The sequence below is a fragment of the Lacerta agilis genome, chromosome 2 (genome assembly GCF_009819535.1).
Source record: "Lacerta agilis isolate rLacAgi1 chromosome 2, rLacAgi1.pri, whole genome shotgun sequence".
Taxonomy (NCBI): domain Eukaryota; kingdom Metazoa; phylum Chordata; class Lepidosauria; order Squamata; family Lacertidae; genus Lacerta; species Lacerta agilis.
Genome location: NC_046313.1, coordinates 80565642 through 80585223, shown reverse-complemented (window position 1 = coordinate 80585223; position 19582 = coordinate 80565642). Strand labels below are relative to the sequence as shown.

Here is a 19582-nt window from a genome sequence, read left to right as displayed (position 1 = left end):
ACCTTGTCTTTCCACCCAAGGGTTCTCAGTCACACAAATATAATAAAATGTGATAAGTAAAACAGCAATATAATACACTCAGAAACAAGGCAGGTTAAAACATCAAGAACATATTCAAACATATTTTACAAGTCAGCTTGTGGGCCAGTGACTTGCCTAAATAAAAATGCTGTTGACTGCCGCTGGAAGGTCATTAGAAGTAAGGCTAGCCAGGGCCCATTTGGCAAGGAGAAATACGCCCCTGGAAGCCACCTGCTATCCACTACTAAGTCACTTACCCCCGAGATTATCCCTCATTGCTACACACTACCCACTCAAAGGCATGATGACCACCTTTTGCTTTGATGAGCTTAACCCTTCCTACTCAAAGCAATGTACAGAGAAAACCATAAACACAAGAGGCCAACATGGTGCCCACAGGCACCCATGTGCCCCCACAGGCCTTCCCTGGCCCCCACAGTGGTCTTCTCCTGTTGAAATTGGAAGAAGCATTCTGCTGTAGCCAATAGAAGAGATTGTGGTGTGCGGTTTCTCCAGATATAGATGAGACACAGACCCCAAAAAGTTAAGCAATCCCTGCCGTAAATAACAGGAGATGAAGCCATTCCAACCCTAAAGACCTGCTCTTCTGTCCAAAGCTTGTTTCTCCTCCAATGGCTGCTCTACATTGCTTCAGTCTTAGCTTGATGAGGTTTTGGGCATCCTCAGATATAACTCCAATGAACTGGCACCTACTCGTTCTCCTGGCAGGCCAGGTAAACCAGCATCTCCTTTGACACCTTTCATTCCATCCTCTCCAGGGTCCCCTGGCTCCCCCTGTAAAGGAAACAGTAGTGCAGAGGATGAAGAAACAACAACAACGGCATGCGCTCGCTTCTCATTAACCAATATTCACAGAACTATTTCTGAAGAATGCCCAAGGGTGAATGATTTCTCTGTGGGCCAGATTGGGTATGATGCTCAAATGCCCATAAGGGATTTCCTCCCTGTGTAAAGAGCAGAGGATTGCAGCATTGGGGGGGGGGTTAATTACCCCCTCTACACCTCCTGTGATCTTGATTATTTCTCAGCTCCCCCCAATGATCCTATCTGCATTTATTTTATGAAAAACACCCTCCAGCCTAAATTCAAAGACATGCAATGTTATGTCTAGTTTAGCCCTTAAGCATCATCTCTTCCCGCTCCCACCAAGAATGCCTGCAGTCCAGAGCCCGCCATCTTCCCACAGTTCCCAGCAGGTGGGGCGGATGGGATCTTGGAGCCAGATTACTCACCTTCTCGCCTTTTTGCCCTCCTCCTCCAGGTCCAACCTGCAGAGCGGAAAAGAGGAGTTAGACACAAAAGAGGAGTTAGTCAGAGCCAAAGCAAAATGCTGCCTCTGGGAAGGTGAACGTGCAACTTACTGTCTGGCCTGGGGGTCCTGGCTGACCCTGCAAGGGGAAAGGGGCAAGTGGGAAGAAGAAAAGAAAACAAAGATTCAGCACTATGTCCCAGGGGAGAGCGAAGGTAAACATCACATTTGTTAGTAAGGAGGATGCGGAGTCCCTGACGCACACTATAAAAGCACACATTCCTGTTTCTCCAGCGGGCATTGTGAGGGCTCCAGGTTTCTTTCATAGAGGTAATGCTGGACATGTAGTCAAGAAGGGCTGGGTGTTCAGAGACGGCCAGCTAGTTTAGCCTCCTCTGCCTGGATGATTAATGACATTTATATCCTGCCTTTCTTCCATGGTAGGATTTTAGGAAGCTTTCCCAGGTGATTTCCCATCCAGGCACTGATCAAATATTGAGCCCCAAGCAAGGCTGCTGCATCATTAGCCTTCAGAGTCATTTGCCTGGGAGGCAGGCTGCCAACTTCATTGCCAGGATTTGCCCTTATTAGTGTAATGTGAAGAAGTGTGACAGCAGGTTTCATCTTCAGTGCCAAAAACCTTTGGGATGTGACCGCAAACAGATAGCATTGGAGGATGCCACAATGAGCACACAAGGAAGCAGAAGAGAGCCAGAACTTGTGCAGGTCAAGAGCTTGGGGGCACAGGAGACTCAGCATGCCAGGGTGGACACAAGGAAGGGAAACAGATTGGAACGAGGAGTGCGGAGAGCAAAAGCCAGCCCCTGTAAGGGCACTGCTGGGAGGTTTTGAATGTTCACCGCATCTATGTTATACAAGGATCTGTATGTCTGTGTGTGTCTGGAAGTTCCCATGGTCAGGAAGAAACATGGAGGCAGCTTGCTGTTGTTGTTGTAATAATACTAATACTAATTTTATTTGTACCCCATCCATCTGACTGGGTTGCCCCAGCCATTCAGGGTGGCTCTGTATTAAGATAATATGTTTGTTTTGCAGCCCTGTTTGGTGCCAGTAACCATGCACCTGTCCGTTCTCGTCTGGAGCCCTACAGCAAGGTCTAGGCCTCTGGGCAAGATCTCAAGCAGACAATATAGATTGGCTAGAGCAGCCCTTAGTGGGAAAAGCACACTACTCACAGGATCTCCTCGGTCGCCCTTTGACCCTGGTGCTCCAGGACTGCCCTGCAAAGAGAAGAAGCAACATAGTAAACATAGTGTGGTGGAGTCTCCTTCTTTGGAGGTCTTTAAGCAGAGGCTTGACAGCCATCTGTCAGGAATGCTTTGATGGTGTTTCCTGCTTGGCAGAGGGTTGGACTGGATGGCCCTTGTGGTCTCTTCCAACTCTATGATTCTATGAGTCTATGAAAAGCAAGTCTGGAGTAGATGGGTGCTGCAACCGAGTCAGGGGGTACAAAATGGTCTCTTACATTTCTCCCGTCTTCACCTGGGTCACCTTGGTCCCCCTTTTCGCCAGCGAGCCCTCGGCTTCCCGGCAGACCCTGTGATGTGAAAAAGAAATGAAAATCAGAACATTATCAGGTAGCCAATACCACACTGGGAAAGGCCTGGGGCATTGCCTTGTGGAACTGGCTAGTTGGAGTGAGGCTGGACGGGGGAAACTTGTCAGTGGAAGGGGGCAATCAGAGGGCCGAGGAATTCAATGCTGTGATGAAAAGGAAATTCTCCAACTTCATCTAAGGAACAAGGAGTATCAATAGATTCCAAACTTACGGCTGCAGGCCACCCCCACCCCCACCCCCATGAACACCACCAATCAGCACTGCTTGTGCTAGTGGTTTTCAACTAGTGTGGCGTGGAACCTTGGGGTACCTTGAATCATGGTCAAGTGGGTGCTGTGGGCAACACTGGCCTCTGCCCCTCTTTTATTCCCTCCCTCCTCTGATGCCCTCTCGCGTCTCTGCCTCCCAAAGGCTTGCACAGCTGTTTGTTGCAGCAGCCCTGGCTACAAGCTCCCCAGGCAAATGGTGCCTCTGGGGCTGCCCTGTGGGGCAGTGTGAGGATGCACCTCTCTTTGGGGCAGGGAAGCAGCTCAGAGACCAGGGGCAGCAGCTGCGGCTGCCCATAGGACTCCCAAGGAGAGGGGAGAAGAGAGGAGGCTGAGGGAACCCTCCACAAGGGAGGGCGTTTGAAAAAGGGTGAGAGGCTGCCAGCTCTGCAGGCAAGGGGTGACACAACTGGGCTTCTGAGTCCCACAGGGGTGCCACAGAAAGAATGTAGTTGGTCAAGGGGGCCGTGGACTCAAAAAGGTTGAAAACCTCTGGCTTATGCTAATATGGCAACCTTCCAGGCTAGGCCCATACAAGAAGCAAAAGATTGCACAGCAGCTCTTCTGCAATGCCAAAGTCCAGGCTCAAAGGACAAAGCTTTATGCTGTGACACCAAAGGGATGGTAAGTCATCTCACCCACACTCCCCTGCTTCAGTGTTTACAGCATCCTGCATCTATGTCTCCATGACTTTTCTTAGAAATAATTCCCAACCTCATGCCACACACCACCCGCTTGGTCATTGCTTCCACTGTACTTACCCGCAGACCCCTCTCGCCAGGTTTGCCCGGTAGACCTGGCTCACCCTTGGGAGAGAAAGAAAAAGAAAGAAATGAGAGAGGGCTAAGTACTTGAACATGATTTTGGTATTGCATACATTACATGTAGGCTAAATTTAAAGAAATGGACAGTTGGTGGAATATAAATTTCTTATTTTTGCATTTTGCCTTTGATAAGTAAAAGAAAAAGCAGGAACATCAGAGTGGGCAAGTGGAAAATTGAGAAGCTCTTACTTACTGGGGTTCCTTCCTCTCCTTTATCACCTCTTTCACCCTAGAAACAAAGAATCCACAGCAGAGAAGTTGTTTCCATCCTTATTATCACCAGAATACAACCACACCTTCAACAGGCCCTGTGTTTAAGTATCCTCAAATGAATCTATTAAATATGCTCATGCCTTGCCCTGTTGCAATCAAAAGCAACAGGCCAGCAGTATGGTCACCATGCAAATGCATGGCTTAAAAAAAAAAAGTTGGTACTCAAAATGCTAGTTTGGTGAAAGGTCTAAAAAAGCTGGAGTCTCTTTTCTCTTACTTACCTCTTTTCCTCTCTGTCCCATCTGTCCAGTAAGTCCAGGTCTTCCTGGTTCTCCTCTCTCACCCGGGTCTCCTGGGTCACCCTAAGCAAGAGAACCATTGGCCAAGGAAATGAACATGGCATCAATACAAATAATGCAGGATCCTAAAAGAGCCCCAAACTGACCACCAGGCACTGGAACACTCTCTGAGAAGGCTAAAAGGTACCTCTACCCCCAACGCCTACTCAGGCTGCATAGAACCACTCTCTGAGAGCCAGGATAATGTGCTGGACTTGAACTGGGGAGGTTGAGATCCCTGCTCTGCTATGAAGCTCACTGGCTGGGACTCTAGCTCCCAGCCCCAGCTAGCATGAGCAACGATGAAGAATTATCAGAGTTGTCATCCAGCAACATCTGGAGGTTCACTGGTTCTTTATCTCCACATTACATACCCCCCCACACACATTATAATGATGCAAGTGCCACCCGCCTAGCCCAGACTCCATTAACACCCTTTTGCTCCCTTCAGCCAAAGCACAATAATTACCTTTGCACCTGTCTTGCCAGTCAAACCAACAATCCCCTGGTTATTGGAAGGGAAGAAGCAGATAATTAATATGGTTCTATGTCACTCAGGAAAGCAGAGGCTCCTACAGAGGGCGAGGCCACATTCTCTTTCAGATAAGTAAGGGCTAACATCATGCGGGAAAGGGGGGAAATAACTCTTCTTTGGATGCACAGTCCTAACCCTTCCCCATGAATATATAGCAGGCTGAGCTGACATGACTCACATCTGCTGCTTGTGCAAATGCTGGCAAGCTTTGGACCTACTGGAGGTGGGAGCCAAGGCACTGCACAGACATCAGCCCATTGGGTCAAATCAAAGAGCAGAGGCTGAAAAGATCCCTCTTCTTCAAAGAAAAGAGAGGGCTAACAGAGCCCTGGTGCAAGCTGGTTGCGTGAACACAGATCCAGGAAATTAGGATAGGACTCACCCTGTCCCCTTGCTCTCCTTTTGGACCAGGTGAGCCTGGGACACCAAGTCCAGGTGGCCCCTAAAAGAAAAACAAAGCCATGTCAGGATAAAAACCAGCCAGGGTGATGTGATGTATGTATCCCCCATGTAATGCACGCACACTGATTTCACATCGTATTTACTCTAAAGTTCCACAACACATATTGAGAAGATTTGGGCAAGTTGGTCCTGCTATATGGAAAGGTGGGATTGCATGACCTGTAGCAGTGAAGTATCTTTTTATCAAATGGTCATAAAAAGAGTTTAACCATTAAGTCAGATCTTGCTCAATTGGATGGGCACAGTCATCATTAATCATCTCAAAGCGTATGGGTTTGAAGCAGAGCCTGGCAAAAGGTTTTGTGGAATGGAGGGTTTTGGAGTTGGAAGGCTGGGCAGGCAGCAGGTGGAAGGAGCTCGGTAACCTCCACCAGGGATCAACCACCATCCTGCTCTGCCCAGCTTCCTGGCACCAAAACAATGAGTAAATTCTGCAACTTTCTCTAACTTGGCCTTATAGCATCTGCTTTCCTCATAGGTGGCCACACAAATCTACTACGATTGTTATTTAACAGATTTCTAGCCCGCCTTTACTTCTCAGAGTAAAGTTGTGAGGCTTCTGCCCAAAAATGTATATAATCCCTGACAAAGTTTGTAGCAGTGAGCATCTCAGTTTGGCTTGAAATCCGGACCCTGGAGTCAAAAGAATCAAGTTCTGCACGCTGCATCATCACACCCAGCAAGCACTGAGACATCCTGACCACTCACACGCTCTCCTTTGCTCCCGGCATCTCCTCTGGATCCAGGTGGCCCCTCTGGTCCTACAGGGCCCCTCTCCCCCTAAAGAAAGAAGACAGCAACACAGCTTCAGTAGTTTATAGTGGCGATCTCTTGCTTCCCATACTATTAATGGAGATGAGCACTGCTGTTTCATAAGGCGCTACCAAAATTGAGGGATGAAACCGCCAGAAAAAGAAGACAGTGCCACAACGGTGGGCTTGAAATAATTCACAGTGGTTTTCTCCAAGAGAATGTGCAGTAAACAGGGTTGTTTCTAAGCTACACTGCCTATTCTGCAAGTCCCTACCGAGAGGCAGATTTGTCTCCATGCTGTTACCTTGATTCCTGACAGACTGGAAGCCTAGAAGAGACACAAAAGAGAAGAACCCGCTGAAACCTTGTCAGAGTATAATTTTAACATTATCAACCTGTGGAAAGGGACTTCCTACCCACTAGTTGCAAGCTGTGAGCAAAGCAGGAAGGGAGGCCAGGATCTGCCCACTTCAGGGTGGAGGGGTGATGAAGCTTTCCATCTGCCCATTAGCTGTGCAAGATGGTGAAGGGGTCCATGTGGCATAAAAAGCCTCCCATCTGTTTTCCATCCGTGCAACAAGCAAGGTACCTATGTGGGGTGCTATATGCACGTTCTCACACAGGGCACACAACATAATTTCTAATTACCCAATTTGCTTGCAGTATGTCTGAGTAGCTAATGTGAAGGTGAAAATACCTCGAGGAGAGGGGATGAGAGATTATACATTGGCCACCCTTTCCAGCCCAGGAATAAAACCACCAGCAGGGTGGAGGTGGGGGTGAGGTTAGGGAAGAGAGCTAGGATGAGTTTGGAAAGGTTTTCACCAAACAGTTCCCCTCCTCCCACACAAAAATATGCGGTAGTCATTCATGTGCAACTATGTGGGTTCAACAAAGGGGCACTTACGGGTTTCCCGGGTAGTCCAGGTTCCCCTGGGTCTCCCTGTGGAAGGAAGTGACACAGGAAGAAGGTTCAGAAAGTATAGCAAAAATAGCAAGACCCTCTTAGAAGGGTTTCACTTGGACTAGGGACTTCACTGGCTCCAGACCAAGTGATGCAACTTCAATACCCCGCTTGACTCACACTAGTGGGGGCCAGCACCCCAGGAGCCAATTATTTATGAACCATGGAAGATATTATGAGGTGGCTGAAAGAGCAGAATTTAACCAATATATGCAATTAGTGGCACTGGAAACAGCTCAGTTCTCACTCCTCAGTGAACTTGTCAAGCTTTTTTTTGACTAGGAGAACCAACCAGGCATTCTGAATGCTGTGGGCCAGGCCTGCACAATTTGTGGCTCATGTCCAGCTGTCTCCCAGGGGATTGATGAACCTCAGTTTTCCTGCTTGCCTAGAGCTACAAAAGCAAGGGGGTCGCAGTGAATCTGGCAAGCCACATGGTTACATTTCTATCCAGCCTCCGAAAGGAGACCAGCCCAGGAATTAAGATCCGCAGGGCAGGCCTTGTGGGTAATCTGGCCGCCCTCAGAGATCTGTGGGACAGTGACCAGGCTCTGGAACTCCCGACCTCAGGGAGTGTGTGCCTAGCCCCAACTTTAGGGTTATTCAGAAGACATGCAAAGGCTTTTTACCCAGAATTTTGGAAACATGTGATGACTGTTCATCATATGTTAATTATTTCACTCATTGTATTGTTTTAGTTGTTCATTAGTTTAAAGAGTCCTTACCCTTTCTCCTCGAAGGCCAGGTGGCCCTTGTAAGCCCTGTTCCAAAAAATCAAAGGGAAACATATTCATCATAAATCCATTTATCTCACCCTGGCAATACCAGTTACGCTTGCAGTAGTACTAACTACATTCTGGAGTAGCCAGATGGGCATACACAGAGGGGTAGAATCACCAGTTGGTTCCTGTCTAAATGCTGGTTCCCGTCTAGATTCTCCAGCAGGGTCAGCTACTGAACCTAAGGAGAGACCCATACTTACATCTCTGCCAGATGGACCTTGACGACCTGCAGGTCCTTGCTCTCCCTGGAACAAGGGAAAACGGGGAAGTTAGTAGGACCAAGGAGAGTATTTGCACCTGTGCAGGGAAGTTGTTAGCAGGTGGCTCAAATGATCCAAGTCCTGGATCTTTTGTGCTGGGCTCCAGATTTCTTACCTCTTCCCCACTTTTTTAAAGCTCTTGGTTTTTGTTTTAAATCCCTTTGTTTAGAGGAAAGCTAGGCTTTGATCAGAGGCCTACATTTGTGCGAGCGCATATAAAATAGCATACACAAATTTTATGCAGATTTGTGGAATGGCCCCATGCCCTGAGTGATTTGAAGTACCTAGCAATGTCCCTGCAATGGAGTCTGGACAACACTCAGATCCACCACTGAGGTCTAAGAACAGAACAGCTCTTCAACAGAACAGCTCTTCAACAGCAGCTCCTTTCTGCAAGTCCCTTTTCCCTCAAGTTCAGGGTGGTGTACACAGGCTTCTCCCCAGTTTATCACCAGAATGTGCTTGAGAAGCAGGTGAAGCTAAGGAACACTGACTAAGAACTTAAGGAACAGGGATTTGAGCCAGGTTTCCCTGGTCTAGGGCAAACAGTTTACCCACTAATTAATTTTGATGCATTAATTATTATGAATTATCTATACCAACTCTCCCAGAGAGGGAAGTCCTTTGAACTTAGAATCTAGTGAGCCCACAGGTACAGCAGGGCTGCTCTTGAATGAACGTACCTTCTCTCCTTCAGGGCCAGGTAATCCACGGTCTCCCTACAAGCGAAAAGGAAATGAGAAAATTAGTACATGTCAGGCAGATTAAGGAGCCATAGGGTGTTCTGAAAAAACTGTTTTCTTGAGAGGAGCCAATGTCTACTCTTTTTTGTGTGGATCTGCTTCCGTTAGAACAAGGATACAGAATGCAGGTTGCTTCCACGCAGAGGTGTGCAACCACCACTATGCCTGCATTACACCTCCTGGGGAATCCTCAACCCAGATCCAAGCTTTTCCAGGTGGGGAGGGGATCCGAGGACAGAATCCTAAGGCAAATACTGGAAGCTCCTCCTATACACAGGCATCTCAAACAACACCTTACAGTGTTACCTGCACGCCGCCAGCATACGCAAAGCCTGTTTGGAACAAAGCGGTACTGCTGACTCAGCTGATTCACACAGGTGTGTTCACCTCTCGATGATTACAGCACCAAAGCGGGAGATGCACGTGTGAAAACAGCATCCCAAATCATACACCACAGACAGGGCTTTCATATCGCTCTGTTTCAAAGGAGGCAGTTAAAGCGTCAACGGCTATGTATAAAGCGATGCGACACCAAGTGATGGACACACATTAGCGAATCAGCTTTTGACTGATATGTGGCCAATTCATTGCACAATGCACATGAATGCATGTCACTTGATGTCTCATCACGTAATACGCAGCAGCTGCCCAAACCAAGTTGCTGGTTATCTTCCATCTCTGCAAAGAAATCTTGGCTCAACAAGATTCTGCCTCCACCTGTACAATATAGTCACCTTTCCCAATCAGAGCTCACCTTATCTGCTGGTGGTCCAATCTCACCAGGCTGCCCTCGGTCTCCCTGTCACAAAAACAGTGGGCGTGTTAGCAGCATTTAAGAGTTCAAGTGATTCAACAATGGATGAGGGTGCAAGTGTGGATGAAGGGGCCCATTACAAAGCAACCAAGGAGTTTCTAACCTCTATCATTGTTGAGGTTAGAACGAATTAAGAGTTTCCTGTGAAGGAAAAGCAACCCTGCACACCAAAGGACCAGGTTGGGCCTACTGCAGAATATTCTCTGAATGGGTGACAGCAAATGGAAAGAGTCAAAGAGAGACAGGCTGTGGCCCTAATTCTAGGACACTTCAATGCTTTGAAAGTACCTACCTTGCTTCCTTGTTCACCTGGAGGTCCTCTAGGGCCCTAAGGACAAAGGAAGAGCAATTTACTTGGTAAGTGAGGAATCTGCCTTGTGACTCACGTTCTCTCTAAAGGAAGCTTGTGTCTATTTCCCCAGACATCGTGGACACTGTTGGAACTGTTCAATCTTTTGCTGAGGCTCTTCCTCTTGAGAATGAGACTAATAGCCTAGTTTTCATAGGCTCTAAATCCCATCAGGACATAGCAGGAATTTCTTCTCTCTCAAAAACTCACTCGATCTCCTGGGTCTCCAGGCCGTCCAGGTGGTCCAGGAAAACCTTCTTCTCCATCCCCCTTTGGACACAGAGCAAATAAGTTATTACCCATAAGAAACAAAAGTCACATCCCTGCCTTTGGGTCACATTTGATGAAGGGTGGGCTAGAAATATTTTAAATAAACACCCATGAAATTCAAGTAGGCTACAGGGAACTGAGGGATTAAAAGCAATAAGTGTATCTGCATCGCAAACTAATTCGCATCTGTACAACTCTTGTGTTAACTGTCTTGGACACGTCTGTGCAGAAGCAGGGAAAAAGCAGGTTTCTGCTTTGGCAGGGTACTGAGAAATGGTAGAGAAACACTAAATTATGTTCACCTACTAGCTGCTTGCCCTCAAAGTCCATGGGCAGATAGATGGTCGCCTTACCTTGTCTCCTTTCTGTCCTGCTAGCCCAGGAGGTCCTCTTGGCCCAGGATCTCCTGGCACACCCTAGAGCACAAAAGGCAACACAAAAGATCTTATCTGACATTCAGAAAATACCTGAAGGCAGCCCTGTTTAGGGAAGTTTTTAACCTGTGATATTTTAATGTATTTTAATATCTGTTGGAGGCTGCCCAGAGTGGTTGGGGGGACCCAGCCAGATGGGCGGGGTACAAATAATAATAATAATAATAATTATTATTATTATTATTATTATTATTATTATTATTATTATTATTATTATTATATGTCCTTTGCAGTTCATATACTAGTCATATACAGTTGTTGTGCAGGGGATTCAGATGCCTTCCCTTGAAGAAGAGCTGCAGATATATCACATTTTCCCAGCAATCAAAACTCAACATTTCCCCCCCAATATGTCGCTATGCATTTGAATCCTGTAATCTTTGACAATTTTAAACTTCCCTCAGCAATAACTGTCCAGTGCTCCCAGACAATGTTAGCCTCACCTCTATAAACTTCTCACAGCTCCATTCTAGTATTTCTCAAGCAATGCTCACATCCACATCTTGAAACACTGCATTTGCCCATATGTTCTAATCCTCTTAGTGGTCCCCTATCCAAAAGAATGGCAAAGGGTATACTCACTGGGGGGCCTGGTTCTCCTCTGACCACACCCCCGTCTCCTGGTCCAGGAGGGCCCTAGAAAGACAACCAAAATGAGGCTCTGGACAGCTACAACACTGCAATCGCAATTTCGGCACTGAGTAATATTACACAGGGAACAGAGGACACATTGTGCAACCAGTTACAAGCACGGTCATCTCAGCACAATACAGCTAATTTGAAGACTGACCCATCCATAATCCTGGAACAGGAAGATTGTTCTGTATAAAACATAGGTAAAGCTTATTTCATATGGTTGTGATGTTCAAAGAAGAACAGTTCAAATTGTAAATAGATGCAAATAACAGTTACTGAGGTCATGTCCAGATGCATATAATTTAAGCAGGAAGCCCATCTGAGAATGGCAGTGCAGCAACCCCAGTTTAGTAAGATGTACAATTTTCTCTTGAGCTTAGATGTAAGAGAATTTTCCCATTTAATTTCATTTCTGAATTCCTTTTGTGCAGTTAAAGCTTTGCAGCCTGAAATCTGTGCCTGAGCTTTACTAAACCTTTCCTAATAGAACAAACATACTGTTTGTAAGTAGATTTATGCGCAAATCTGTGTTTCTTCTACAGCTCCTAGCACAACTGAAAAGAAGTGAACGTAAGCAGATAAGAAACGATGATGGAGAACAAAACATTAGGAGGTTGGCCAAGTATAGTAATTGCACTAAACCCCAGGTCAACAAGAGAACAAAACTATCAGCATACATAACTGAAAGCAGACATTGGCAGACCACTAATACACAGAGCCATTAGTCAGAAGGCAACGAAGACACTAAAATATGTTTATAGGTATGCATATGAGAAGGTTCGGGTGGGCTAGTCAGAAGACCCCAAAAATATCTGAGTCAATGTGAGGGGGGTGGGAGAGAAACTGAGCTTACCTTGAAGCAGGGAGGGGGGCATATACAAACCATGAGATAATCAGACAAAATGGCTACCTTCTTGGTAGTGGCACCCGCCCTGTGGAACACCCTCCCACCAGATGTCAAAGAGAAAACCAACTACCAGACTTTTAGGAGACATCTGAAAGCAGCCCTGTTTAGGGAAGCTTTTAATGTTTAATAGATTATTGTATTTTAACATTCTTTTGGAAGTTGCCCAGAGTGGCTGGGGAAACCCAGTCAGATGGACGGGGTATAAATAAATTATTATTATTATTATTATTATTATTATTATTATTATTATTATTATTATTATTATTATTATTATTATTATTATTAATATTATTAATATTATTATTATTATTATTTAAAAATGTGATAAACAAGAAGAGCTAAAAACATATAGAATAAATGGAGGGCTGGAGGAGACAGGGTCATCCATGGTCTACAAATATACTTGATGATACAGCTCCTTTAATTAAAGCTAAACAATTGTGCAAAAGAAAAGAAAAAAGAAAAAAATGCCATGGGTACTAGTATGCCAATACAGGATGTCTCTGCACAAGGGCAGGGGAAAGAAGGCCTTAAGCTCTCTTCCAGCTCTCCCATTCAATTGTTCTGCAATCACAAACAAAACTCCCAGGATCAAATGTGCCACAACAGCAAGGGCAAAGCAGCCAGAGGAAAAGAAGGATCACTTACTCGCTCACCTCGGTCGCCCTTCTCTCCCTGTAAGAAAAATTGCCCACACGTAAGCCAAAGTTTTATGCTCAGTATCTCCAAGCGCCCCATGTATTCATCCAAATGCAGAGTGCATCACGCAACAGCCGTTTATAGGGTATAGATGCAAAAATATGCACATTGCAGGAAAGACACAACCAAGAGGAGAGCTGGGAAACTCTGGGGGCCCATGTCTGGTAAGAAGAAACTGCAGTGACATGTATATGCATGAGAAACCCTGGGGCATTCAGTGAGGGCACACTTTCAGGGTCAAGGATGATACAAAAACAAAAACAAAATCACACTGTCAGGGAGATGTGGTCCAAGAACTTTTGCTTTGTCACAGAAGGTTGATTGGATGCATCTCTCCTGCTGCTTGCTGTGCTACTGGTGCTTCCCAAATAATATTTTTGCCGCTTGGGTTGCTTATGCTGCTGTTGGCCAGCCCTGCATACTTGAAGAGTGATATGAGGATTGTGAATAGTGACAGAACAGGGAGGGGATTTGTGTGAGGCTGATATATGTGCCGGGGATATGTATATCACTACAAAGAGGAAAATGAGAGACAAATGGCAAGAGCTGTTGCATGGTGAAGCTTGTTTGCTGTGAATTCGTGGGTTTGGGCACATGTGTGTGCAGAGCTCTCTCTCTCTCTCTCTCTCTCTCTCTCTCTCTCTCTCTCTCTCTCCCTGTGCACACAGATTCACATGGGACTGCCTACATACCTAGCAAAAGGGGCAAAGTGTGTGCATGGACTGCATTAGATGCAGTTGCTGAAACAACACAGCCATCCAAGAGAGGGGAGAGCATACCTTGACAAACTCGCCGGCAGGTCCCACAGGCCCAGGAGGTCCCACAGGCCCAGGAGGTCCCGGATCACCAAATGATCCCCTGGACCCAGGAATTCCAGGAAGTCCAGGGCTTCCCTTCAGGAAGAAAGAACAAAGTTAACAAACACAGGACCATTCCCACCAGTTGGTACCTACTTAGCCCACTGTGGAGGCAATTGGCTGCAATCCTCTGCACACCTGCGTGGAGGTAAACCTCACTGGACATGGAGGATTGCACCACACATTTCACAGAAAGAGCAGCAGTGCTGAACAGCTGCAGGATGCTTCAACAGATGGGGGCTTCATGTACAGAGGGGCTCAGGTTCTCATGCAGTACAACTATCCTTCCCTCCCCTTCGTGGTGCCCCCCCCCCAATTCAACCACTTTCTCATTTCTTGCCTGTAAGATGCTACGTACCGGATTGCCAGGCTCCCCCTTCCGGCCAGGAAGCCCACCTCCTCCGTTTACAATATCTCCAGGCTCCCCCTGCCCAAGACAAAAGGCCAAAGGTCACATCAACAGAGTACAGTCCAGGGATGAAGCGGGAGGCTGCCTCAGTTTCTCTTGGGAGGAAATACAGCCAGTTATTCTACGGCTATGTTAAAATGCGGTCTGCGACAGCAAAAGCAGCGTAACGCCCACCAGCGGCAACTAAAAAACGTCATGAGCCAGTTTTCAGGGTCACCTAAACTTTTCCACGTGCTGGACTGTTAAGCAAAACAAAAGCAGAAAGTTCAGGGGAAAGACATGCCTGCAAGTTTTAAATAGTTTTAACAAGGATTGGAAATGTTTTGCAACCAGGTGTCCTCCAAATGCTTTGGACTATATATAAGCTGTGCTGGCTGCAGCCAATGGGCGTTAGACTGTCCCTCGGGCCCAGCATCAAAGGGTGGCTGCTGGATCGGTGGCAGAGTCCATATCTGCTAATGCATGGCGTGGAATTTGAGCCACGCTCTTGCCTGCACCTTCTGGTTCATGTTACATAGTGTGAGCCACCCGGCATTCAAAATTTCCCGTGAGATGCTAGGCTAGGAGATTTTAAATAGCAGGCAGCTTGGATCCACCTGTCGCAGATTATAGTCGTGCAGGTGACTGCTTCCCTCCTCACTGCTGCTTGTTACCAGCAAGCCCAATGGTGGGGGGGGGCATGCTGCACAACACTGCTGGGGAGCCCCTCAAATATGGAGCTAGCCATGCCTGCTGCAAGGTATGCCGTGATGAAGGAGCAAAACCCCCACCCCCTTTGATAATATAAAAAATCGGATCTGTCCCTAGGACTTACCAAACATATGGGCCCTTTGTAATGCAAAGAGCAGAAGTAAAGTATATTTATTACTAGCAAAGCTGGAGACTGAATTTAGATTGTGCAGGGTGCACAGATTTCTAGAGTCACCGGCCGAGAAGACGAGGCACTTTAAAGCCTACAAGCAATCTGGGCCTCAGCTGCCTCCTGCTCTCTGGTGTCCCTATAAGGAAGCAGAATCTGGGAAGGGCAGCCCTGATAAATTATAACAGCACATGTTGCAGTCAAAGAATCAGTCCCAGGACTCCCAGACATGAGGTCACGGTCCCAGTGCTGTTGAACCTTGACTACCTGTGTCCAGCTGAATGTGGGTTACAACAGATGCTGGTCCAATATGGCCTTGCTCCAGAGAGATGGGCGAGGGGGAGTGTGAAGAGGGGTGTGTGTGTGTGTGTGTGTGTGTTACGGTCATGCCACCCAAATGCCAAATTTCAGAAGAGATAAGAAAGTGAGGGCTTTGTGTTATTCCCACCCACCCCCTTCAACATTTCTCCCAACCAGGTCTTCTTCTCTTATCTATCTATCTATCTATCTATCTATCTATCTATCTATCTATCTATCTAATGCCCCACCATTTTTTCTCTCTCCAATGAGCTCAAGGTGGCACACATGGTTCTCCCCTTCCTCATTTAATCCTCACACCAACCCTGCGAGGTAGCCTAGGCTGAGAGGCAAGGACTGGCCCAAGGTCACCCAGTGAGCTTCATGGCCGAGTGGTGTTTTGAACCCTGGTCTCCCAGGTCCTAGTCCAACACTCTAAACACTACACCTCACTGGCTGCAGGACCATGGTAGACTATAGAAACAGAGGGTTGGGAAGGAGCAGACTAGAGCAGTTTCTCCTGCCTGATTCTGGTTCTCACCATCATAGCACCTTTGGCTTTGCAGTGTGTCTTAAAACAATTGCCCTGTAGGAATTTAGGAATTAAGACCCCCACCTGAGCCTTCTAGGAGGTAGTCTATGCACTTACCGGCTCACCTTTGCTTCCCTTTGGCCCTATTGGGCCAATCACTCCACGCTCTCCCTGCAGGAAAACGGTAAGGATAAGTAAGAGTCTTTCCAGTCAGGGAGAGGGGATCCATGGGAATCAACCCCTTTACTTACTGGGAGTCCTCGGAGTCCAGGAAGGCCAGGGCCGCCCTGTGGAGGAGAAAATAAATGCAGTCATGGACAGTAATAAAAAGGGTTCCCTTGCCCCAGGATACCTATCATAAATTGAGCAGGTGGGATGGGAAGATGACACATGTACAGCCACATAGTGCTGCAATGGGATTTGGGGTTGGGCTGAATGGGCCCTTTGGGTACCTGCTGACTCAGCATTCTTTCAGAGCTGGGATTTCTATTAATGAAGGTTGCCTGAGGCACAAGCTGGTTGGAGATTTGCACTTGTAAGTGGTCCTAGTATAAGATCCCTAGGACTGGGATCCTGTTTTTGGTCCTTTTTTTCACAGTGGCCAACCAGTGGCCGGATTCTGGTAAACCTACAAACAGGATTCGGCCACAAGAGCACTCTCCCCTCCTGTAAGGTTAAGGTAAAGGTAAAGGGACCCCTGACCATTAGCTCCAGTCATGTCTGACTCTGGGGTCATCTCGCGTTACTGGCTGAGAGAGCCGGCGTACAGCTTCCGGGTCATGTGGCCAGCATGACTAAGCCGCTTCTGGCAAACCAGAGCAGCGCACGGAAACGCCATTTACCTTCCTGCTGGAGCGGTACCTATTTATCTACTTGCACTTTTGACGTGCTTTCGAACTGCTAGGTGGGCAGGAGCTGGGACCGAGCAACGGAAGCTCACCCCATCGCGGGGATTCGAACCGCTGATCTTCTGATCAGCAAGCCCTAGGCTCTGTGGTTTAACCTACAGCGTCACCCGTGTCCCATCTCCCCTCCTGTAGTTTGCAGCAACTGGTATTCAGCAAAATAGCTCAGTTTCCTCTTTTTTATGAGGAAATTAGAGGACTTTAAGGGTGGCCAATATCTGTTTTGGAAGGGGGACATTTCTTTCTTCGCCCATCTTCTGCCCCCTTCCTTGGCTGGGGGTGATGTCATCAACCTGTGTGTGGGTGTGAATGGATCTAAGAGCTGTTCAACAGTGGAACGGACTCCCTAGGGAGGTGGTGGACTTTCCTTCCTTAGAGGTTGTTAAGCAGAGGTTGGATCTGCCCATGTATGATTTAGTTGAGATTTCAGCATTGCAGAGGGTTGGATTAGATGACCCTTGGGGTCCCTTCCAGCTCTACAATTTTATTATTCTAAGATCAAGGATGGGGAATATTTTAGCCCTCCCAGATGTTTTTGGACTCCCATCATCCCATTTGGAATAATAGGAACTACAGTCCAGCAACATCTGGGAAGTCAAAGGTTCCTCAATGATGGTATAAATGGACAGCACAGGCTGGGACAGACTGAATTCCAGGTAGCTAAGTTGGAGCTCTGGGTGATTAGCGGGTATCTGTTGGGAACGCTAAGCTGTGAACTCCCACCTATGTTCAACCTGCATTTCTGTAAATAAAAGCAGTGCTTTTTTCTAAAAAAAATAAGTAAATGTTATGGGGTACTCTCATTTCCTACTCATATTGAAATATTGCCCCTCAACGAGGCCAAACTTAGATTCACAAAACGTTTAGGTGTATGCGTCCCCCTGCGTCCCCCCAGAAAAAAAGCACCGAATAAAAACAAATATTACAAAATGCCAGTAAGTCCCAAAGTGACCTCATTCCAAAGGAAGCCAAATTCAGGCTGAGTACTGGAATCCCTGAAGCCTCTCATAGTTCAGATAACCAGATGAGCACATTTGCAACTGGTCAGGTCAGGCTAACATAAGTAATGGCAATACTACAAACTTAGTGCAAGGAGAAGAAAGCTCTCTTTGCTCAAGGGGGACCCATCATTCCTAAGTCCAAACTGGTGGATGAAGACAAATAAATGTCTCAGCACAGCAAGGCATCATGGGAAATGGGAATGCCCCAGTGTGCAATGACAGATGGCAAGATGGTTTTTTTAAAAAAATAAAAATAAAAAATGCTATTTACTGGTTGGCCAGAAGAACCAGGGTCACCAGGGCGGCCAGGATTCCCTGGCAATCCATCAGCTCCCGGGAATCCCTGGAAGAAAACAGAGTGATTAAGAACATGCCATTGTGAATATGCCTTTTACACTTAAGAATAAGAAGGATGTACATGAGAACATACACACAGGCATTCCCAGATGGATAAATCGTTCTTTACCATGGGCTTGTTAGGGTTTCAATCTTAATTATATTACTCAGAAGTAAACCCCACTTATTTCAGTAGGAAGTGTGTCTAGGATTTCAGTCCTAGAAGACTAGAAATGAAAGGGATCACAGAACATCTAATTTGTTCTTTACTTGAAAGGAAGGGCCTGTTACTCGCCAGGCCCTCAGTGAGATCCAAATAACAAAAGCAAAAGGACTGCAGAGCAGATAGCTCCAGGTAACCCAAGCAGGCAAGTTATTGCAACAAGCTCCCATAGTCTATTCATCTTGCAGGAAAGGGAGTTCATCAGTAGAGGCACCATAAAGCTAAATTCTCTAATTTAAGATGAACCCAGAGGGATTCTCTGAACTTGAATAGATTGATGAGGAGGAACAAGGAAGGCTTCCTGCCCATTAAAGCTCCATCATTCTTAGTGTTCTGCTCCCTCTTGAGTAAAATATTCAGGACTACAAGAGATGCTGTGAGTACCCACCCTGTCTCCTTTCTCACCCCGCCGCTCAGTGACATCACCTGGAGGACCCCGAGGTCCTACTGGGCCTGGAGGACCTGGGATCCCATTGCGCCCCTGAAAAAAACCAAAGACAAATAATAGGATTTGTTTTATTTATGAACTGCCTGGTTGCTGTTGTGGTTTTTTTTAAAATGCTTTTGGTGGTGGGAGCTATAACCTGCTTGAAATACAGGCTGTGATGCTGCCAAGGGGTCCCGTCCCCCCACCTGCCTCTCCTCCAATAGTCTGAAGAGGAAAGGGCTCTAGTCAAACCAACAGCACCCTAACAAACAAGATGAGCTCTACTCCAAGCCATACAACCCAGGAACCCACATAAAAGAGCAGACATTACCGGATCTCCAGAAGGCCCAGGAAGTCCCATGCGTCCTTTCCGTCCCTGCAAAAAACAATCAGAGAGATTAACTGCTGTTTCCACCCCCAGGGACCAACCCTCTTTAGGCCCTAAAAGGACTTCAGTGTGAGATCACCTTCCTTGGGAAATCTCAGATACTCACAATCTCACCAGGCTCGCCCTTCTCACCCTGCAGGAAAAGAAAAGAGAAGCCCAAGTTTGCATGCAAGAAGAAATACCTCAAAACATTTCCCTGCTTCTCTCTGGGCAACTTATAAGGAAAAAA

At 46.8% G+C, this 19582-nt stretch overlaps 1 protein-coding gene across 1 annotated transcript in view; it reads right to left on the bottom strand.

Moving 5' to 3' along the window:
- Positions 1 to 19582, bottom strand: part of COL7A1 (collagen type VII alpha 1 chain) — a 116570-nt gene that overhangs the window by 57544 nt on the left and 39444 nt on the right. Inside the window, exons 31-60 of the mRNA XM_033141017.1 lie at positions 19460 to 19486; positions 19297 to 19341; positions 18927 to 19019; positions 18251 to 18322; positions 16325 to 16360; positions 16191 to 16244; positions 14335 to 14403; positions 13899 to 14012; positions 13069 to 13095; positions 11460 to 11513; positions 10797 to 10859; positions 10384 to 10443; positions 10117 to 10152; positions 9765 to 9809; positions 8951 to 8986; positions 8208 to 8252; positions 7951 to 7986; positions 7169 to 7204; positions 6566 to 6589; positions 6217 to 6288; positions 5429 to 5488; positions 4981 to 5016; positions 4455 to 4535; positions 4154 to 4189; positions 3898 to 3942; positions 2778 to 2849; positions 2488 to 2532; positions 1404 to 1430; positions 1275 to 1310; positions 736 to 816 (exon numbers count right to left, since the gene is read on the bottom strand). Of these exons, the coding sequence (XP_032996908.1) occupies positions 736 to 816; positions 1275 to 1310; positions 1404 to 1430; positions 2488 to 2532; positions 2778 to 2849; positions 3898 to 3942; positions 4154 to 4189; positions 4455 to 4535; positions 4981 to 5016; positions 5429 to 5488; positions 6217 to 6288; positions 6566 to 6589; positions 7169 to 7204; positions 7951 to 7986; positions 8208 to 8252; positions 8951 to 8986; positions 9765 to 9809; positions 10117 to 10152; positions 10384 to 10443; positions 10797 to 10859; positions 11460 to 11513; positions 13069 to 13095; positions 13899 to 14012; positions 14335 to 14403; positions 16191 to 16244; positions 16325 to 16360; positions 18251 to 18322; positions 18927 to 19019; positions 19297 to 19341; positions 19460 to 19486 (1563 nt within the window). The remainder of the gene's footprint in view (positions 1 to 735; positions 817 to 1274; positions 1311 to 1403; positions 1431 to 2487; positions 2533 to 2777; positions 2850 to 3897; positions 3943 to 4153; positions 4190 to 4454; positions 4536 to 4980; positions 5017 to 5428; positions 5489 to 6216; positions 6289 to 6565; positions 6590 to 7168; positions 7205 to 7950; positions 7987 to 8207; positions 8253 to 8950; positions 8987 to 9764; positions 9810 to 10116; positions 10153 to 10383; positions 10444 to 10796; positions 10860 to 11459; positions 11514 to 13068; positions 13096 to 13898; positions 14013 to 14334; positions 14404 to 16190; positions 16245 to 16324; positions 16361 to 18250; positions 18323 to 18926; positions 19020 to 19296; positions 19342 to 19459; positions 19487 to 19582) is intronic.